The sequence below is a fragment of the Protobothrops mucrosquamatus genome, unplaced genomic scaffold (genome assembly GCF_001527695.2).
Source record: "Protobothrops mucrosquamatus isolate PMUCROS unplaced genomic scaffold, P.Mucros_1.0 scaffold429, whole genome shotgun sequence".
Taxonomy (NCBI): Eukaryota; Metazoa; Chordata; class Lepidosauria; order Squamata; family Viperidae; genus Protobothrops; species Protobothrops mucrosquamatus.
Window position 1 is genome coordinate 696930 of NW_015386754.1, and position 23658 is coordinate 720587.

The window sequence follows — 23658 nt, forward strand, 5'->3', positions numbered from 1 at the left end:
AGTGTTGCAAGGTTTTAGTTGAAGTTTGCTGTTCCCAATCAAGATGCTTATAGCCTTCAGCCATCTGCATAGGATGTTCATAGCATTTCTTAATTCACCAAGAGCAAAGATGTACAGTTGGTTGGAACCAGTTGTTTGTTATTTTATTTGATTTGGAAATTACACTTCAGTTAATACATTATACAGTTGTATTTGATTTTTTTAGCAGTTACATCACACTGATCAATCATAATAATTTTGTGAACATTTAGAACTCCAGGTTTCTAATAGGATAGGATAGGATAGGATAGGATAGGATAGGATAGGATAGGATAGAGCTGGAAGGGACCTTGGAGGCCTTCTAGTTCAGCCCCCTGCTCAAGCACAATTTTCCCTATTTTTGTGAGGTGCAGCCCATCCCTTGCCAGGAGTCCTTCGTGGAGGAAATGCAGTCCATGATCCAGGAAACCAAAGTTTTCTTGGTGACAGCAACCCTTTAGCCAATGATTTATTTCTAGAATTCTTTTTTCCCTCAATGGGTGTTGGTCTTTCATTGGGAGTACGGATGAGAACACTACTTGTGCTCCTAGCTTCTTCACTTTATTGCCTAGCTGTTTGTAAACTCTCACTATTGTACTCAGGTTCTTTGTTGTGTCGTTCGTCCCAATGTGGAGGAGGAGGAAAGGGCAGTAATCAGTAGGCCTAATTATTTTGGTTAGGTTCTCAGCCACATCTTTGATTTTTGCTCTAGAGAGACACCATACCTCCCTGGATTGTATGTCCAGTCTGCAGATGGATGATTCCGTTCCTTTGAGGATAGAATCTCCTATTACTAACACTTGCCTTCCTTTTTGGGGGGCTACAGTCTGGAGTGCTTTTCTATTTATCTCTGGTATGTTTGTTGATGTGACTTTTTTTAGGGATATTTGAGGTGATTTTTTATGGATATTTGAAATTGTTTCTTTGCTAGGCGTCTGCATGTTTTCTTTGAGGTGGAGGTTGTGGGTCTGCATGTTTCTATCTAAGGGGAGAAATTGATTGCTCAGTTTTAGTGGGGCTGTTTCTGGTTGGGTTGGATTGGGCAGAAGGGTTGGTTAGTTGTATGCTGCTTCTTTGAGTATTGTGTTTCCTTCTATGTGTGACATATCTCCATTTGACTTCCTCCAAGGGTTTATCAATAGGGTCAAATCCTCTGGGAGTTATTTGTTCATTAATTGGTTCAGTTTGGGTAGAGCTTTCTTTCGTAGATTGGGGTTTGGCTAGAGTTGCCTCTAAGTTCCTTACTTTTTCCTCCACTAGTTTACATAGTTTACATCTAATGCATGTATAGTTTGCATGTTCTTTGGGCATAAGCACATACATGGAACATGTATTGCATACCACAAAAGTATCAGTCACCTGTTCCACGAGTTTGTTGTTTGAAAATCCCAATTTTTGGCTGGTGAATATGCTTTGCTATTACCCTTGTTTCTAGCTCCTCTGTTCTAGGTAATTATGCTTATTTTTTTCTATCCTTTTTTCTTCCTGTTTGTGCTTGGTTTTTTTGTCTTGTTAATTAGGTATAGAAAATCTATATAGATATAGATTTTCAAACAGATTAAGCAGGTGTTTCAACTTCTATTTCTAAGCATTTGATATGTCTTTCTTTTGAAGAACATTTCAATTGCCTTTGTCCTTTTTAGCCTGCAACCCTAAATTATCAATATCATTTTGAATTTTTTTTCTGTCTTCTAGAGTATTAACTATCCCCCCTCTCTAATTTTGTATCATCTGAGATCAACATTCTCTCTGTTTCTTGCATCCAACTAATTAAAAAAAACAAACCTTGATGAGTACCAAGTCCAGTGCCAAATTCCATTATATCTCCCTTGGTATCTTCACTATAGCTTGATTATTGAGCATTGTTTTCAAGCCAGTTCTCAGTCTACCTTAGTACTTGACATCTGGCACATACTTAATTAACATGCAAATTTTATATGGTAAGGTTGAGCACATCCTTCGAAGAGGTGCTTTGCTACTCAGAGAAACTTTGCTACTTTTTCCAGATTCATGCAGTTGCTCTGTAAGCAGCAGGCATAATGACTAATTTCACTGATGAAGACAACTGGGACCACCTTGCAAAGCATTCATGTAACTTTGGAAAAACCGCAGGTGCTTCAATGACTTTAACAGCACAGCCACTCATTCAAAGCATTTGCATAGTATTGAGCCATGGTACTTCTAGACATCACCCAGCAAGCAGAGGGAAACCAATTATACAAGTGTAGTAGAAGCCAAGAATTGCAATTTCACTATCAGGGATTCCAATGAGTGTTGCTTTTCTTTCTCCAAAACAAGTATTGTGTATGATACTACTTTTTTTTCCAGCAGTTCTATGCAAAGGATGGACTCACACACCCCTTTTTAACAGTTTACATTTATCCGTTGTGCATGTAATAGCTATTCTTATATCAGATTGTTTCTTTTTGTCAATTTTGAAAGCAACACTCATAGGTTTTTGGTCAAGTATTTTACCAATATAATTCAAGATATTATGTCCCTAATATTCCCTCAATCTATTAGGCATTTTTTTTTAAAAAAAATGATACATGTTCTTTATAAATCCATTCTAGCTTCTAATAATATTGTGTCAATGCTGCTAACATTGAATGTTCTTGCTTTGACAACATATGAAGATGCAGCCTTTTTCTTTCTTATGCTTTACTTTTAGAATTAGGTGATGCTGGGGAAGGAGGAGGATTGTGATGGGAGTTATTTATACATAACAACATTGTACTAGTGTGTGAAATCAGAGCTTGAAGGGTTGGAGAACAGGAGAGAAAGCCTGCATTTCAAACTAATTGGAGAATGTGATTTATGACTGTTAATTAGAGTAGGGAATTGTGTTTGATACTATGTGCTAAGGGGAGAGGAATCCAGATTTTGGCTTTGACTATGTACTTGCAGATGCCATACAACTTGAATAAAGATTCTTTAAGGTAAACAATGCCTCAAAGTTCTTTGAAGAGTTTCATCTATCGGAACCATGACATATTGCTTAGGACTGATTGTTTTATCATCTCCTCTAGAATCTTCTATATAGATTGACTGGTCTATTCTTCCTTAGCATCCTTCTCTTCTATTTTTAAGAGACTTTTGTCAACCCTAATTTTCTGATATTCCAAGATTTTTCAAGAATAATAGCTAGCCTTTCAGCCAGACTATCAGCAATCACTTATATTATTCTAGGCTCCAGTTAATCTGATCTCAATATCTGAATTCATAAGTCAATACATACTGCATCATTTATCTAGTTTCTATTTATTTTATTTTATTTGAGTATTTATGCCATGACCTTATCGTATTATTTCTGTGGCATTCTGAAGAATTTGAAATCTTGTACTCCTTTATATCATTTGGGGTGGTCTCTTAGTGGTATTGCAGAACTGTGGAATTATGTTTTATTGGTGTTGCTTGTTATTATGAATGAGTATAGTCACAACATTTTTTTAATTGGTGTGTATGTGATGTTATTATATTTAGTTAAAATAAGATTATTTCACAAAATGTCTTGTACTGGATATTATGATTATTTCTTGGAAGAGAAACAATTCCATCCGTAATTTTATGAGTTCTAAATAATCAGTCTATCACATTAAAATAAAGTAAGTTGCTTGTTAAACAAGCAAGTTTAACAATAAAGTAAACAATAAAGTTAAACAAGCAAGTTTAGCAATATTCCAAGTTTAGCAATATTCTGAAATAGAAATATTCCATTACAACAGGATTGTGCAGGTTTCAGTGTTTTAAGAGTTCCTTGTTTTTAATAGAATTATGAAATCTATCAAACAGATAAAAATATTGATTCAAGCAGTCAATCATACACTGAGAATTAAGGTACCTGTATAAAGTACTTCTGGGCACAAATTCAGAAGTTTTGATCAGTGCTAGAAGCGAAATCTCAGGCCCTTTCACATAAAAATTCAATCCTTGTTTTTAGCTGGTGTTGCTATGTGGCAATTGGGAATCGGAAACCTTTGCCAATCTCTATCACAAATCGCTTGGCAATCAACCCACAGATCCTGATTAACCTTTTGTATACCCCTGCTTTACAACAACAATAAAAAGGAAATGTTTGCCTAATCCTCAGAGTATTAATGTTTGCTCTAAAATCTTGTTAATCTCTACTGTTTTCTCTTTCTTTTAAAACACTACATGAATAAAACGGTGTAGTTTCAAATTATCAAATTATTTTTAGTTGCAACAGGGAAATAAAACTAGTGTTTCTTTTTGTCCATTTCTTCTGGGTGTTATTATATTTGTTGTTGTTATTGCTGATGTTGTTGATGATGATGATATCTCTGCTTCTCTCCTTTCTGATCTGTAGCAATAGTTTGTGCAGACAGCCAGGTTTTTTGAATGTTTGTTCCATTGAAATCCATAATTTACTTATTTATTTTGCATGCCACCCATCTCCCTACCAAGACTCTGGGTGTCCTACAATATCATAAATAAAATGATTACAGGATTAAACATCAAAACATTGAGTATTAAAAGTTAAAACATTAAAATGAATATTAAAGTGGCTAAAAAGAAGCAATGCGTAGATGAGGTGGAGGTGGGTCCTTCTACTAATCTACCAGCCACCTCCAGAGTGGGATGCCCCCATTGGGATATCAAACCAGTTGGCAAAGCCAAATGTTCAGGCTTTTTCAGGCATGATATTCCAAAGGGCATGAGAAAAGGCTCTTCTCCTGGATCCTGCAAGCAGTTTCTCAGGTAACCTAGACCCACGGCAAAGAGGGCTTTAAGTTTCCCTGTTCAAAAATCCATGTTCTGCACCATTTGATTTAGTTTGTCAGATTGTATTTCGGCTGCTGGATTTAACTCATATTTGGATTTCTGAAATATATATACACCATTTTTTTCTCTCTAGCGTTTCGGAACTTGGTGGTTGGCACTTGTTGCTATAATTCTCTTTAGATTTTTGTGTGTAGTCCTAGTTTTGTGGCATTGAACATTTCCATAGGCATCAGACTTTGTTTTGAAAATCTATTTACGCCCTGTGATTTTCTTGCCCTTTGGTAGTTCATTTAGAATCCATGTTTTGTGGTGTTGGTGGGGATTTGCAAGGATTTCATTTCTTGTCATGCAGCTTTCCTTTATGCTTGTGCCTTAACTGCTGACAGTCCCTATACTTCTTTCCATGGTTTAGAATAAGGCATATTCCTTGTTGTAGATGGGCAGCAGATTATCTCAGGCAAGATTCTGTTATTAGATCTTTGAGATTTAATTCCAGGTCTGGGTCAGCAATCACTTCTGAATCAGATGCTATTCTTTTCTCTTCAGGTACTCTTTCAGCAATCCCATCTGACCCTCTTCCTCCTCCTCCTCCTCCTCCTTAGATGCTACTGGTAAAACTAAGCTTACATTTGTATTTAAATATTGCAGCTCTCTAGGAATATCCTTTTTTCTTCATTAAAATGAACAAGACTACATTTTTTTGTTTACTTTTTCATTTTTTTAAATCCAAAACCTTGTACCTGTGTGTTTCTATTTGACAGTCCAGGGTTATTTCTAACTGGTTCTTCTTTAGGGATATATGCATTAGCTTTTCATCCAAATAATTTTAGATGTGACATCTTTGAGTTGTTCCCATTCTATAACTCTCATGGATTTTATTTCTACCTTGCATTTGGTAGACGATTTGCAGAGTTGTGTCTGTGTTAAATTTTTCTTCTCCCATCCCCCAATAGTCTGCATCAGCTGACTTCATTATGCTTTGATGCTTTCTTTCTGCAACTATTTTTTTTTTGCTCAGGACTATAACTTAATGCGAGTGTTTTCATGTTTTATGCCTTGTTATGCAAATTTCTCTCTCACTCACACCTTAATATTTTTATTTTTCTGTCAGAGTTGTTTTTTTACACAAGTACATTCTTAGTTTGAATTTCTCAAATAAGTAGTACAGTTTTATTTGTTAAGAGATAGGTGCAAGTATACTTTGAGTGACAGTCTATTAATGTTACCAAGTAGCTTTTACAGCTCTTTTTTTATTGGCATGGGAAAACAAAGGTCAGAAAAAATAAACTCTAAGTGCAGTTTGAATTCAATCCTTAGAAAACTGTTTTTTGTTGGGTTTTTTCATCTTTATAGAAACAACTTACACTTCAATTCTATTTTTTTCTTGTAGGAAAAAATTTCCCACAAATTGTTAAATCCTCATTTATATTCTTATTCAGAGAACATATATATGAACAAACTATTTTCCAGGATTTTTTTAAATTATTATTATGCATGCATCTTGTTTGCTCTAGGTGGCATGAGTTCCAGCAAATTAACTGCATTGTTATTTCCTTTTAATATTAGATATTACATGATAGTCTTTTGCAATGGTGAAAGTCCATTTTTAGCAAACATTTATATGTGATGACACCAGCATGTGGATATCAATCTATTTAAATAATTTCACCTGCTTGGTGGGTCTGTCATTAACTGGCCAGTGTGGTGGATTATGACAGCATCTTTTGTTGGAAAAACAAATCTGTTGTTTAGGTGGTATTTAGATATCAGAGCTAAGAAGAGGGTGCATTGTTATAGTCAGAATATGAAAATATTTGAAAGGAAATGTTATTACGTATGATGGCAATAGTGGTTTTCTTTATGAATGATTGGATTGCAAGTTTAGTAGTAATTATTTTTGAAAAGTGGAAAGTTGTGCTCTTTTGGGGACAAGTTCCTAAGAATTTATTCTCATTACATTTGAGCAAGTGTCCACATACCATTACTAACTTCCTCACTTGAAAGTTGATTTGCTCATTAGAAGTGTCTGATCCTAATTAACAAATAAATGGGATTATAAATTGTTGGTGCATAAAATGTTGTTGCACAAAAGGTTAACAAATTCAGCCATTTTTCCACTTGATAAAAGCAAAATTGGTTCTCTGTCTTCTTTTCTACAATAAGATTTGTAATATATATTAATCATAACATATTAATTACATATCCTGAGCTGCTAGAATCCTGCTCCCTTTCTCCATTCTGAAATTAACCTACTTTCAAACTAATCAAATTCGGCTATTAAAATGTTTAAATATGGGCTTAGGATGAGACTTATTTCAGATATCAAACTGTGCAAACTTCATCTTCTGAAGTGAAAGATAGAGAAATTGTTCAGGGATCTGTACTACCAGATTCTATACTATCAGGATCTGTACTACCAAATTCAAAGTGTTGGTTTTTCATTAGAATTCATTCCTCCTTTTAAATTAGATGGAGTGCAAAGTCTAGTCATGTAACTTGATCTCTCTATGGTATGTAATAGAATTTCTTTCTCTCTTTTTAATAAGTTTTTTTAATGAGTGTCTTGACATGATTAAGAATGCAGCAGATATCTTCAGTTGTTCCTAATCTGTAATCTTCCAACTACCTTCCAATTTCTTCAGTAACCCCAATCCTGGAAGGTCACAAGAACTGATAAAAGCCCCAGAGAATTAGGGTTTTTTTTTCCTTTAGCAATAGGACAGCAATTCACTACTCAATAGCAATGGTAGGCTTTGCTTGAACAGCTGCTCCAAGTTATCCCAAACTTTTGGTTGGTATCAATAACTAAATTCTAAATTTACAATTCTTTTTAGGAATTTTTCTAACCCTTTTGTTATGTTATTTTTTTTTCTTCCTCCTTTCTCTCAGATCATAGTGTAGATGTAATTTTTGGTTTCATGTACTATTTTAACTATTATCATTATCATTACTATCATCCTTTTAATATGTGTTTAATTGTGTTATGACTCGTTAAACAATTAAAGCAATAGTATCCTCCTTTGCATTAATTCATCAACTAAAAAACTCTGAGATATGTACATACTAGGGCTACACACTATTTTGAAATGTTTTTAAACAAATTATTCAGATCTTGAACTTGCAGAGACAAGTATCTTTCTATTGTTCATTAAAACACATTTGCCTTTTTTTAAGGCTTCCACACTCCAGTATCCCAGAAAAATAGTACTGCTCCTTGAATAATTGCTAGAATGTGTTGATTCCATAAAGCAGGAACATTTTTTTCCAGATTTTTACAGAAGTTGCTGAGTTTGTATTTGTGCATGATCCCTGTCACTCTTTCCAGATAATTTTGAAGCATTATTGAAGTATGCATAGGCTCATGAAAAATCAAATGACTTTAAAACAGTAACAAGAGGAACTTATAATACATGAATATTGCTAGCCTTCCAAGACAGGAAGCATGACCAGATAGGCTAATACTATGTTTCCCTGAAAGTAAGACCTACCCCAAAATAAGCCCTACCTTATTTTGGGGGATGGGCCTAATATAAACCCTACCCCAAAAATAAGCCCTAGTTTGGGGGCAAGGCACACACCTAAAAATCAAGCTAGGGCAGGAGTGGGGGTATGGAGTTGCCCCATGTGCCCCGCACCCACTTACCTTGCAGCTAGGCCTCTCCTCACCGGCCTACTTCTTCTGTGGCATCCCCAGGCCTGCATTTCTCAGTCACAGGCCTTTCCAGAAGGCCACTACAGCCGAGAACTGAACTATGGATTCAATCCATAGCTCGGTTCTGCAAGACCTCTGCAGCTGAGAACCGAGCTATGGATTGGCAGGGCTGTTGGTGCTGGAGGTGAGTATAAAAGACCCACACATCCTGAAAATAAGACCTGGTGCTTCTTTTGGAGGCAAATAATACTAAGACCCGGTTTTATTTTCAGGGAAACATGGTAGTACTTTATTGTAAGGCTATCTTAACAGAATCTTGCAAATCTCCTAGGGGTCTCTTTTAAGTCTGAGAAGTTAGGGAGGGTTCTTTCTGAATCTCTTTCTCTGCCCATTATGCAGCTGGAGGCTATGCCCTCTTCTATCTGACCATTCCTTAAGCAGTATTTTCCCAGCCCCATTTCCCAAGGTCTTTCCCACATACCATTAAAACATATTGGTTATTCAGTTGTTAACCAGAAAGTAGGATCTCATTTAATACAAACAATCATGGGGGGAAAAATGAAAAAACGTAGTTAAGAATAGAAACTAAATGTCAGGGTTTATCCCCATAATATTTTTATGCATTCTCTTTTTCTTTGTTTAAAATCAAAACTATATCTGTGTCCTTCTACAAGATATACATTATAGACTTCGCATTGTTCTGTAGTATTTTTTAAATAATAACTATTTAAATACTTCTTATTGAGTATGAATAAGATATTGTAACATTCAGGTTTATCTTTTGCCTTATGAAGTTTGATCATCTTTTAAAAAAAAAAGAATTTCCCACTTGTTCTTTTTATCTATTCCAGTAAGAAGCCATGCATGTGAACTAGACCAGCATGGAAGGCCAGGTAGATGTTCACACATCTGTTTGCTCAGCAGCAGCTATAAAAGCAGGAGTTGTCGCTGCCGGATGGGTTTTGTCTTGGGAAGTGATGGCAGATCATGCAAAAGTATGTTGTCCAACACTTTACCAGAAATTATTTGTGTTCAAAGTAGAATTCTCTATATTCAATAAAAAATAATAATAATTAGCAGTTGCACTAGCTGAATATTAGCTGGGGAATGTGTTCAAAGTATGTTTTTACCATATTAAACCAATCATCTCTTGGGTATGGACTGGACCTTGTAGTTATTTCTTGTTATTCTTGTTTCCTACAGGATAGTATTATCCAATCCTTCCCCAACTTAGTACCCATTTTGGAGTGTTATAGAAATCATGTTGACCCACATCCAATCACAGTGTATTATTTGTATTAAAATATAATCTTCAAAATAAATTTCAGAAATTTCCTTTTCTCGACATTTTGATGTTAGTTGAGTCCTGTCATAAATTTAGCACTTTGCATCCTGATATTTGTGTGAACCCATACAAAAATTACCAAAACGCAAGTTATAGTAGCCAAAATCTTACTTACAATTTTAACTGAATCCAAAGATTTTTTTTAAAAAAGATTTGCATACTTGTTGCTCTGGGTGCTTGTATTTTCATTACTGAAGGTTACAAAGTTGGAATATGCTTAAGAAGCAAGTAATGGAATGTATAAGTAATATTAATACATATTCAGATAGAAAAGTATAATCTATTACTTTGTGTTGTTTTGCTTTAGTTTTTGAATTTAAAAATGAAAATTAAATTGTGTGTGCTGAATTTTACAGTATAATTACATGTTAATAGCAATCAATAGATCCATTTTTATACAAATCAATTTTGCATTGACAATAGTCTGTGTTCTTTTGGATTTTTGAAATATTAATTGGTATAAAAATCAGTGATTAATTAGATGCAGCCCAATCACAGAAATGTCTGTTTTAATTAAATTTAATAAATTTAATTGGTTTAATCATTCTGAGTTCAGATGTCTTCAGAGTATGTGAGACGTTTACTGTAGATGCCAAAGTAAAAAAACAAAACAAAAAAAGTTTTAGCATTAAATAAAGCAACATTGGTATTTAGTGTAAATATATTAGGAGAGATTTGTGATTTAAATTTTTAATCCTTTTTTATAATATAGGACTAAAGAATGAATTGTTCCTGTTTTATGGAAAAGGACGTCCAGGCATCATACAAGGAATGGATCTAAATACCAAAATAGCTGATGAACATATGATCCCTATAGAAAATTTGGTCAATCCTCGAGCTTTGGATTATCATGCTGAAACCAATTACATATACTTTGCAGACACTACCAGTTTCTTGATAGGACGTCAAAAAGTTGATGGCTCCGGCCGTGAAACAATCCTGAAGGATGGTAAGTAATGCATGGAGAGATTTCAGTAGAATATTGGAAAGTGAAATTTTCACTCCAGCATTTTCAAATTAAGCTTGTTTATTTATTTTAAAACTTTGAAAGTTTAAGATTTTGTGACTGCAGGATCATTGTTGCCCAAAATGTTTTGATTATATATTACTGGGTAGCTGGGATTTAAAATAGTCTGTATTTTTAACACATACTACCAATGGAGATAATTTCAGCATATTCTTAGCAGAAAGGATATCTTGGAACTAACCAAAGGAAAGTTAATCAATTATCTAATCATCCTCATCAATTTCAGAAGAAATTTCAACACTCTACGTGGTGCCATCAACATTCCTATTTCTTTCCCAGCTGTGAAATAAAAGCCAGGGGCCAGCAATTCTAAGAGCACGAATGTCAGTTATATCAACAATCAGCATCTGCTCAGGTTCAGTGGCATGAAGCACAGGGCAAAGAAGCTTTTGGAACATGACAAAGACAGGAAGAAGTGAGTTTAAGGAGGAGCTAGCACTTTCAAACAGTTAACTGCTCCACTCTAGTTTATGATAAAGAACTTAATTTAGCATTGTTATGTCAGGTTTCTGTCATATTCAAGCCAATTGACCCCATCTATAGTTGAATCTGGAGATTCATAGCTTAGCCTGAGAAGAGAAAGTGCAGTACCAATGTTTTTTTCTCAATATTTCTGTTTTATTGCACCTTTTATTGCATTTATCATAAAATAATTTCTCAATTTTCGGGGAACTATAACAAAACTATCGTAAAGCAAGGAAAATCAATATTTAACGAAAATTGGAATATTTCTGATTCAATACTGAGTAGCATCAGATTTGATATCTCTAATATCCCTGAGACTTTCTTACATTATTCCCCTCTACAGGGAGACTGGACCCATTTGAGTGGTCCACCCCCAGAGATAGATGTACTTAATTGGATTCCAGGAGGAACTGGGGGATATCTCATAGGATTTGATATTTTGGAAGATTTTCTATTGAAGCCTTAGTAATAGCCTGGAATCAAAAGACTGCTGAGACTATGGACAGGATCCCACCTATGCGACCTCTCTTGACTCTTCGTCCCTGTTGTTCCCCATAGTTCATGGAATACCTGAGGGTTCCGAAACAAGTTAAGAGTTGTCTAGAGCATCACTGGAGAAAGATGAAGGATGAGTCTGACTGGACATGTCTCAGAGCCGCTATTAAGGCATCTCCAGTGGCGAAAAAACCAATGCTTCTCTGTTCTTATTGCATTCTCAGAGTGTTGTTCATTGGCTCTGTTCTGAATCGCCCAATCTCTTCTAGGCCAGGGAGGCTTGGACATTCATTTCCAGAGCCAAGAAGAAGAATTTGTTGAACACCTGTTGGATAAAATTACTTGAATTTGTTCCCAGTTGGAACCTTTGCATGGTGCAGGTCTTTATGAGGTACCTAGGGAGTCATTTTGCCTAATAATTTGGGATCAATTTGACCCTGTCACCCCTAAGGAAGTAGAGAGGGTGCTCTGTGCGGTCAATAAAATAACTACCTTTAGAGCCTTGTCCCTCCTGACTGGTGTAGATCTCCAGGACGGTGACCAGCAGGTGAGTTCATGCAGTGATAAATCCCTCACTGTGAGAGGGGATATTCCTGAGACCTTTCAAGGAGACTTTGGTTTGTCCTCTACTTAAGAAATCATTGCTTGACCCCACCTACCTTGAAAATTTTCACCCAGTTTCCCATCTTCCCTTTTTAGGGAAAATGGTAAAAAAGGTAGTAGCTTGGCAGCTCCAGAGAGTTCTGCATGGAACAGATTTCCTGGATCCTTTTCAATCTGAATTCGGGTCTCCATCACACTTATGGATGATCTCTGGCAAGAGAAAGATGCACTTCGTGCAACCATTCTCATCCTTCTTGACCTCTCAGCGGCCTTCAGTACCATCGACCATGGCATGCTTTCAGGCCAGCTTCATGAGTTGGAGTTGGGCAGCACAGTTTTAAGCTGGTTTAGCTCCTTTCTCCAAGCTCACTCCCAATTGATGTTGATAGGGAATGAAAGATCCAGTCCCCAACTGCCCCTTAACAGTATCCCGCAAGGCTCTGTACTGTCTCCTATTTGATATCTACATGAAGCCGCTGGGTGAGCTCATCTGTCACCTTTAAAACCTATAGGAGTGTTTCCCTGGCTATGATGGAATACTGGAAAAGCAATTATGTACATTGATTGAGGAATATGAAGTTTCAGTATGTAATTAGGTTTTAGCACAATGTTGCATAGTCTATATTACCTTTTTCTTTGAAAGTTCAAAAGCAAAACAACAAGTTAATCAACCATGTTGGAAAGTGGGTTGGTTTTCATTATATATATATATATATATATATATATATATATATATATATATATATATATATATATATATATTGCAGTACCTAAAATGTCACCTTTCATGCCACTCCATAAAAATATAGAAACAAATGAAAATATAAGCTTTTTATTGGAAATGCTTGATGAACGGTTATATATTCTAAAAAGCTGTTGTTCTAATGATCTAGCTCAGGGGTGTCAAACTGCCGGCCTGTGGGCCGGACGCGTCATCCAGAAACCACACCCACCCCATTGCTGGCAATGGAGAAAAAGCTCCAATATGTTGTGCGACATCATGTGACGTCATGAGTTTGACATGTCTGATCTAGCTGATGATCTATACACACACACACAGATACTTATACCCATATATATAATAGTTATTTTTTAGGTAAGCTAAACTGATACAATCAATGTAATTCTTTGCACTAATACATCGAATAAACATAAGCTTTCATTCATTTATGATACATATGTTCTAGCACTGTTATTATTTTATTGCCAGGATATTTTTTATCATGATAAACTACTAAAAGATAATTAATGATTCTCCATTGCTTTTAAATAATCTATACCAGAAAGGTATCTGAACCATTCTTCATGCTGCCTTAAACTCCTGAAAGAAAAGACTAGATAGAAATCAAATAAATGTTGAAAAAATATATATCATAAGGTAGTTTACTACATTGCAATCCACACCATTCCAGAAAATTGTCAGCAGTGCAACTTGATTCCATTGTAAGGAATTCTTCTAGATTCAGCATTACTGTTGCTAAATCATTAGCCCCTTTCATATATTTCTTGCTTCCAAGGTTTGCTCCTTGATTTAGACTGCATACAATAAGTTCAAAATTATTTGTACCTTATAACTGATAACTTTAAATATTAGTATCATGAATATTATGATTATAGTCAGATTAATGATTATGGTCACTATTTGCTTAAGTTTTTATAAAGGAAGTATTAGTGTTATCTTTTTATTTAGGTATTAGCTTTATTTATTTATTTGTATGTTTGCATACATATTCACTTATTTTCCAAAGAACTCAGAATGATTTTATTCCGGAAAAGGAAAGCAAAACCACTAAATGAATTTACATAGCTAAATCCTGCAATGTCCTGCAATCTGCTATACTGGATTTCTGTTTGTTCTACAAAAAAAATAAAAAAATCTGCTTACCATTTTGTGTAGAAGAACCTAATATTTCATACATTCACATGCCCATACATGCACACAAAATTATATATATCATCTTTGTTTACACAGATCTTGATAATGTAGAAGGCATTGCAATAGACTGGATTGGGAATAATTTGTTTTGGACAAATGATGGTTACAGGAAAACAATTAATGTTGCCAGGCTAGAGAAAGCTTCTCAGAACCGCAAAACTCTTCTGGAAGGTGGCATGTCTCACCCTCGAGGAATTGTGGTGGATCCTGTTAACGGGTATGAAAACTTTCTATCTTAAATAACATTTTATCTGTTTGAAAATGCACTAGGAAGATTCACAAGTTATTTACAAAATGTTGGCCAAGATGATTAATATTTGTCATTTGTCTACACAGTCACCAGGTTTGTGTGTTTGTATGTATGTGTGTATGTAATGAAATGAAATAGAATTACATTTGTAGTTATAACTGGACAACCCCTGACCCATTGTGTCATCATTTCATAGATATTTCTATACCTAAACAGAAACAGAATGACCGCAGACATACAAAAAAGCAATGGCAGCAGGAACGACTTCCAACTTCATGTCTGATTCCCCAATGACTTTCTTTGTAGGAAGTCAGAAACCATTGAAGTGATGATCATGTGTCCACGCTAACCATGGCAACATGGCAGCACTGAAGCAACTTTGTCAAATATCAATCATACAGGAGTCATGGGCTTAGATTTTGGATGCATTTTCTTAGTTAAGTCATTTGAGGTTTATTGAAATTGTTGCCTTATGAAGGGCCATTTAAGTTAAATCTTGCTTCTAATTAATAGCAAAGCAAAAAGCTGCACAGAGTTGCCTTGAACTCTGAGGTGGGCAGCATATTAAATTTAATAAATAAAATAAAAAATAACTAAATTGTCTCAAAATAATTTGTAAGAAATCATTTTAACTTCAGTTTCCATGTATTTTTCAGGAGAAAGGTTTAGGAGAGGCCAGCTTATAGTACAGGTAGTCCTCAAGTTAGAACAGGAATTGGGAATGGAATTTCCATCACTAAGTAATCCGGACTTAAAGTGCAACATCATGCGACTTTATTGCTTAGGGATGCCGATCCTTGGACCCACACACACACCCATTGCTGTTGTTAACCAAATTCCAGAAGTTATTAGGTGAGGAACTATCCCAATCCAGGCCATTTTCAAATTGGGCTCTCCCACCATTGTACCTTGGTAATCTAAGGCACTGCCTCCTTTTCAACTCTTCCCAGCTGCTTATCTCTCCACCTCTCTTCCCTTTTGCTGCCTTGCGCACTGCCACCTTAGCTGAATTTGCCATCCAAGAATCTGTTTTATTCTACCAGCCTGCCCGCCTTCTAGCTTCTACATGCTATTTGAGAATAGTGTGGATGACCTCATCGCGGAGCAACCTTGAAACATTAACTTTCACTCCCCCCCCCCAAGTGCTTCCCTTCCCTCTCAGGGTTCATGGCAGACTGGTAACAAAATGATTGCAGAGCGCAGACATGAGGTGGTGGTTCTGATAATAGGGCTTAAGACAGCACTCTTCAGTGGCAGTGGCACTTAGGCTGAATAGAGATCTCAGGGCAATGGCAGCTGGCTAAGACTGCTGAAAGTGCTGGGTCTCTACTTCAGACCCAGCACCACTGCTGAGGGGAGAGATGGGGCAGACAGGTGAGAGGGGAGCTGAAGCACCCCTGTTGTCATCAGTGCAGCAGGCTGCCAAATGCTTGAATTTTGATCATGAGACTGTAGAGCACTTCAACAGCCCTAACTTTGGAGACAAGGCATAATTACCAGTTGTTTAGTACTGCTATAACTTCAAAGAGTCACTGAACGAGTGGCTATAATTCAAGGACTACTTGTAAACCCCTTTAAAAGGCTAAATCAAATCATAGTATACTTTTTAAAATCAACTCCACTATCACCCTTCTTTAATATGCTGCCCACCTCAGAGTTCAAGTCCCATTTCCTTAATAACTTTATTTTCTTGTACCACTCAATTAAAGCAATTAACTGAATATAATACTCATATTAATAACTCTGTCATATTACAAACAATTAAATGCAAAAAAAAAAAAAACAGCTGTGCTTTCTGACTATTCCTCTCCCTACCTTGATAGGACAAGAGGCTTTGGAGTAGCAAAATACCACAACAATCTGTAATAAATTTTCTCAAGGTAAAGTTAGGAAAAGAAAATCTTCCTTGGGGAAATCAAGTAAACCAATTAGTATAACTACATGCAAATAATTATTTTCCCTGTGCAAAATTGTGTGATTATAGTTTTAAAAACCAAGAAATGGTAGATTTCTTGAGCAGTTAGGGTATTTTGCTAATTAGAGTGTTGTTTGCTCTGCTTTGGTTGGAATAAAAGTCAGCTCGAGATATGGCAGAACATTGACTCAGAATAATAACATCAAGATTAAAATATGAAATGTCATAATAAATGCATTTTATAACACTAGCTTTCCCTCTGCTTTCAGAAGTTTCAGTGCCTAGTTTAACATTTGTGCAGTACAGCCAAAACCAAGATATTGAAAGTTTGACCAAATCAAGTTGGAATAAAATATATCACTTTGTTTAACATTAATTATTAGCCTATACATATATGCACACACAGACAGTTCCCCCCTCCCCAAAAAAATATTTGTTTGGAAAAGCTGAGTGAAACGTGGAAGCAATACTAAGCATTATGTCAGATGCAGGAAACTAGGAGCCAAAATTGAATTCAAAACCACAACAAGTTTTTTTTCATGCTACCTCTAAACAAGAATCTGATCTAGTAACAGTCAAGGCAAATTGGCTCCAGAAGAGAGTCAATGGACTTCAAGGGGAGGCTGGACTTAGGTTTCTTTCAGGGGGATTCCAAACTGATGCTGTGTTTGACACCCCACCCACCCACCCCGAGCTCTGCATGGTCATTTCCTAAACATTCAAGACTATTATATTTCTGGGTTTTGCTGCAGAAAAATCCAGGCAGGGCTTCTTACGGATGAGTAGTACATGACTATTGCTTTAGGACCCTCCTCCTATGCATGATCTGTGCAACACCCATCCATCTTTTGCTCCATCTTTTGAATTCAAGGGTTTCACATGCAACCAGCGAACTGTAACCCACTTCTTAGTGTCTCTCATTCTTTTACCTTTGCTTGGCAGCTATCTCCATCCCAAGCTGCTATCAATGGCTTGTATTTTTGTTTTTACTATCTCCCACCCTAAAACACCTTATGTGCAACATGCATGAATTCTGACAGTATCTCAACCAAACATGTTCTCTTCCAGGCATGAGCTCTCCGGTACTGTTGTTAGATATTAGACAATGATTAATATTTATATGTTATTTATGTGTAAGGGTGGAGGTCTATACATATGTTCTATATAGTATGCTTAAATGTGTGTTATGTATGTATACACTTTGAGAGCAAGCAACTAAATTCTATCTATCTATCTATCTATCTATCTATCTATCTATCTATCTATCTATCTATCTATCTATCTATCTACCTACCTACCTACCTACTTACCTACCTACCTACCTATCTACTTACCTACCTACCTACCTACAATTCAAAATTTACTTTCAAAGTTTGGGAAAGGACCAAATTCAGATGGAATTTGTTTGATTATTATTTTTTTAGGATCTTTAAGTCAGTGCTTACTCATGGTGACTGTCTGAAAAAGTCCCTGCAATTTTCTGGCAATATTGTCAAAAGTGGTTTGCCATGAGAAAGTGTGACTGATCCAAAGTCACCCAGCTGTACTTGTGTCCAAGGCAGTACTGGAACTCATGGTGTCCTGGTTTCTAGACCTTTGCCTTATTTATTTGTATCCTGCTTTTATTATTTTGACAAATAACTCAAGAAAATGAACATATCCAGCACAGCTTCCTTCTCCTATTTTCTCCATATTAACAACCCTGTGAGGTGAGTTGTGCTGAGAAAGAGTAACTGGCCAAAGATACCCAGCTGGCTTTCCTGGCTAAGGTGGGACTTGAACTCATAGTCTCCTCGTTTCTAGCCTGGTGCTTTAATCATTAGACCAAACTGGGTCTCTAATTTGCATTTTAGGAATCCTAATTCACTTGCTATTTCTGCTACCCACCACTGTTTTTCCTTTTTTTTATTAAATCCTTCATTTTTTTTATTTAAAATACTTACTGTATATTACTTCTATAAGCTCCATCTTAAAACCAAATTATGTTTGGCATTTGTCTCATGTCCAACTCTGAAATATAACCACTATGGTGTAAAAGTTACAGATAATGGTGATTAAAATAAAATTTAAAAAGAAAAACGATTCAAATACTTTAAATGTAAAACTAGTTCAGTTTTTAAGTTATTACTAAATCTAGGCATGTAGAAGCATATTGCTCCACTGTTTTGTACCATCATTATTGTATTTCTGTTAGATTTTACCAAAATAGGTCTAGGAAACTAGAAGTCCTTTTTATATGACTAGATGGCTATAAATATACTCATATTATAGAATCATCTGTATTATTTTACAGTAGGAAGTGTAACTGCTAAATTACCATTCCATACTGCAAATGAAAATTATTGGAATTTTGCTTATATTTTAATTAATTTCTTGTGCTAAATCATTACCACATAATTTGAGCCTGGTTTGGGATGTGACAGATGTAAACTGCAAAACGCTTAGGACAATGTTTTAAGTAATATCCTTTTAACAAGTCAAATAAATGTTTTCAAGGTCTATTGATTCATTGTACTTTTGGAGAGCGTAAAGACTATATTGATTAGGTTATTTACTTCAGTTCTAGACAGCTGACATATAAATTTCATTAAAGGCAATCTTAAATGAGCCTTGACTGTATCTGAAGTTGTAATTTGTAAAAGGCTCAGTGCAACATCTAATAAATAAAGGATTATCTGCCAGGCAATATTTCCAATAGGTAGAGCCATAGTACCTCTTAAAAATATTTTACTATTGCATTATTATTCATACTTACAAAATGATGTTACAAGAATTTATAAGTGTATGTCCAATCTAATTTAATTTTTGGAGACCTTGGTGGTTTCCGAGCTTAGTTGTTTGCTTGCAGACATTTCATTATCTGACTAAGTAACGTCATCTGTTAATGAGTGTATGTGGTTTGGCCCTTGTTTATATACAGTAGCTTGCCATGTTGGTGGGGATATGGCATTTAATTTTATTTTTTGATAGGTCTGAGTCATATTTCCAGTGTGTTAGAAATGACACCATGATTAGATTACCAAGAAAAATGTTAAAATTGATGTGTTTTTTTTTTTTTGTGTGTGTGAATATCAACTTAGTGAAAGGTGAAGTTTCACATTTACGAAGCTTTGTAGACTGGATTTGGTGTTTTTATCACCTATCCGGTGCTTCCCAAGGACTTGAGATAGGCAGATATGGTTGTTTGTTGGTGTAAAGGTACCATCACAGGATGTTCCAAGTAAAACTGCCTTTTGTATTTGACTGATGGTGATTTTGTCAATACTGATGCTGTTCAAGTGCTGCTCTAGATGTTGGGGATTTGGGATAATAATATTATGTGTGGGTACTCTACAGTTAAGTTCACAATCTAAGAGTGGTAGAAACTTAATTTTAGGTCCCAGTAAGGACCTAAAAATTATTAAAGTAAAGCTGAAGAATATGGGCAGTTCCAAGCAGGGTGGGCTTTTTGTAAAATTAGGGTGTTCAGGTCTGATAAATTCAATATTTCCAGATATTGAGGAAGTACTTTAGACATCGCTCTGATAATCTACTATTATATTATTACTATTATTACTAAGTAATAATTACTATTATTATTATTTTATTCTCAGAAGAGAGAAAACGGAAACCTTAAAAAATATGAAAGAATTTCAGGTTGTTTATGATTAAAATTCTACAACTAAAGTTAAATGGTTCAATTAATGTTTTTTTATTTGTCATTTCACAGCTGGATGTATTGGACAGATTGGGAAGAAGATGAAATAGATGATAGTATGGGAAGAATTGAGAAAGCATGGATGGATGGTAACAACCGTCAAATATTTGTGACATTAAAGATGTTGTGGCCAAATGGATTAACTCTGGATTATCAAAATAATATATTGTACTGGTGTGATGCCTATTATGATCATATTGAAAGAATATTTCTGAATGGAAGTGACCGCAAGGTAAACATAATAATACTTTTTACCCACAGATTCCCTGTTTAGTGAATTATCTTGCCAATTTGTTCATTTTCTCTTTAAGGCTGACTATTGATTATCTTGTGGAAGTACCCAGTCTAAGAACTACTGAGTTATTTTTTGGGGAAAGGAAAGGAAAGGAAAGGAAAGAAAAGGGGGAGGGAGGGAAGGAGGGAGGGAGGAAGGAAGGAACTATTTATTTCAGAAGGTAGAAGTGTTTTCTAATCCTTATTCTACTGTACATGAGACAAAAATTCATGTTAAATCTAATATGAGCCCTTACTAATTATCTTAATATATTTGGCCATAGTAGTACATGATATCATATATCAGCATTTTTAGGAATTTCATTAAAAATTTCTCACATGAATATATACTCATTCAGTAGAGTATAAGGAAGAGGGTCCTGAAAAAGACATTACTAAAGTGCTGATGAAAAAAAAAATAACAACAACCTAGGCCCTTAAGAAGAAGACAATGTGTGGAAGAGGTTTATATAAAGAACTTCCTAATCCACTTGGGTATAAGAAGGAGAAGACATGCGGCACAATCAACCTTGCAAGATTCTGCTATTATAACCATTCTCAGTAAAAGTAGTTTCAAATGCTGACTCCTGGTCTGGTTTATTCAGTAGGGTTGACATGTATGCACAAAGTTACATGTACTATAACAGAAGTACATGTAACTTTGTGGAGAGAGGTTTTTCTGCGGACCGCAGGGGCATGGTTTTGTGTGATGCCTCCATCCCGCAGATGGGGCTTTGCTTGTTTGTGCGTAACGGTTGCTGGCATGCCGTGGCCTGGTTCCGGTCCATGGACCAGGGGTTGGGGACTCCTGTACTATAAGACAATTTATATAAGCATTTTTCATTTTTTTATTATCCATATAGTTTGCAAAATAAAAAGGCAGATTAGAAAAAAATGGTATATGAGAGATCACTTGACTTTTTGTATTGCAAATATATATTGTGCTTTTTCTTGTTTTTATATGGTGGGTAAAGGTATATTTTATTTTATATTGGACCAAATCTCTATCTACACTCATCTTCCTTGCCAAATCATAATATTATACAGGTGTTACAGTTTTATTCAGCCTGGAATTTAACATATGACATTGATGGTGCTATTTTTACACAGTTGAAATATATTTTATGATGTTTATTTTGTATTTAGTCTATTTTTAATTTTATACATTGCATAAATATATTGTGTATAATTGCCAGTGTTACGTAATTTTATCTGTCCAATATGTGTGCATTGAATTTAGATACAGAGAGATCTGTTAGAATGATAGTTGCGATAACTTTTGAAAAAAAATGATTTTACTAGATTGTACCCCAAACCCAACTTCAACATCTGTTATCAGTGCCCCCCTTCTTCTAGAATTAATAATCCAAATAATTAAAACTGGTTTCTAGGGTTATCAATAATGGATAATTAGGTAATCATGTATTTCAAAGTCTACTCAAAGCATCACGTACTATTAATATTTTGTAGGATCTACAGTAGTGTTAGCCATAGAACTCTCTCTCTCTCTCTCTCTCTCTCTCTCTCTCTCTCTCTCTCTCTCTCTCTCTCTCTCTCTCTCCAGAAAAACACACACATACACACAAATACATATGCACACACACCTACAAACACACACACACACACACACTAAACTGTGGACAGGACTACCAGTGATTGAACATTGAAGACAATGGCAGTTTTGATCTAATGCACTTAAAGCCCCAGTTTGTGGAAGGCTAGTGTAAGGGAATTGTCTAAAAAAATAATTTATGAGTTTTCTACATATTGCAGTTTCTTTTTGTTTCATTTCATACAGAAAAAAGCATATCTTTTTCCATTCTTCAGTTAATCTCTGAATGCTATTTATACCCTTGTATGAAATTAGGAATAGCAATGTTTTGTGTCTTTATGGTCAGTTAGTCCATTGAATTTGTACAAATGGTTTTCCAGTACATTTTTCTAAGGTATAACAATGTTGGCCAATACTTGTTAATCTTAGTAATCTATGTCTTTATGGATACTATGTTGATGTGGATTTTTATTAGAAAAATATAAATAGAAAGAATAGAGAGATCATAATATTTAATATTTGAGAGGAATGTATCAGCCTTAGAGATAGATCCATTACATTCTTTTCTAGCAGGATGAAATGGAGGAATATTTTCCCTTCCTCCCAAACCTTTAAAAATCTGACAAATAAAATTAGGAAATAGGTTTATTATCTGAAGATATATTCAATTGGTACTTTGGAGATTGGAGTAAATTTTTTTGGTAAAGAAAACTTTAAATATATTTGCACACATATAAAAATCAAACATTCACATTTTTTTCTTAATTTCTGATTAAATGTTAAGCCATGTAGTGATATACTGAATGCTGAAACAATTTAATGTCAATCAATTGCAGGTGGTCTACAGTGGAAAAGAATTGAATCATCCGTTTGGACTATCACATCATAGAAATTATATTTTCTGGACAGATTATATGAATGGCTCTATTTTCCAACTGGATTTGATGTCTAGAAATGTGACACTTCTGAAAAGTGAGAGATCCCCTCTCTTTGGGTTGCAAATTTATGATCTCCAGAAGCAACAAGGTATTAAAAATAACATTCTCTGTATTCACCCCAAGCAGCACTTAAATAATTGTAGTTATAGAAAGAGTAAATGCTCACTATTGCTTCAGACTTTCTCATCAATCTGCTGTGAACACACTAATCCATTAGATGTGAAATTAATTCTAAGTACTAAGTCAGTGCAGATGTGTAGGGTATATTTAGTGAACGATAATTACCACTTGTCATCACTGAAATAAACATGGGTTAATTTTGAAAAAGATTTTGTGGATCCTTTGATGCAAAAGCATTTTGATACAAAGCATTTCTTAAAGTCATAAAATAGGTATATCTTACACATCTTTTGCTGCTGCTTCTATTGCTTTGAAAATTGCCTCTAGCTGCTCTGCATGGGTGAACTTTTGAGTTAATCCTCAACATCATGTATTACATTGTTTTCAATAGAAATTTCATAAAACTATTTTTATAGAATTTGACCATTAATTAGATGGTTCCGTCCCAGGCGACTGATGGACCCTGAGAGGTTCCTGATGGAGCTTGGGCCATATCCGGAAGATCTAGTCCACGACTCGGCGGAAAATCAGGCGGCGGCCTGGGAGACAACTGCCGCCGCAGCATTGGACCGAGTCGTGCCTTTGCGGCCTCTGACCCGACGTGGATCTCGACCATCTCCTTGGTTTAC

At 35.4% G+C, this 23658-nt stretch overlaps 1 protein-coding gene across 1 annotated transcript in view; it reads left to right on the top strand.

Moving 5' to 3' along the window:
- The window catches only part of LRP1B (LDL receptor related protein 1B), a gene marked incomplete at its 3' end in the record, with an annotated part of 540296 nt that overhangs the window by 332305 nt on the left and 184333 nt on the right, over positions 1-23658 (top strand). The window contains exons 11-15 of the mRNA XM_029284208.1: positions 9265-9408; positions 10471-10707; positions 14321-14501; positions 20159-20378; positions 22808-22997. Of these exons, the coding sequence (XP_029140041.1) occupies positions 9265-9408; positions 10471-10707; positions 14321-14501; positions 20159-20378; positions 22808-22997 (972 nt within the window). The remainder of the gene's footprint in view (positions 1-9264; positions 9409-10470; positions 10708-14320; positions 14502-20158; positions 20379-22807; positions 22998-23658) is intronic.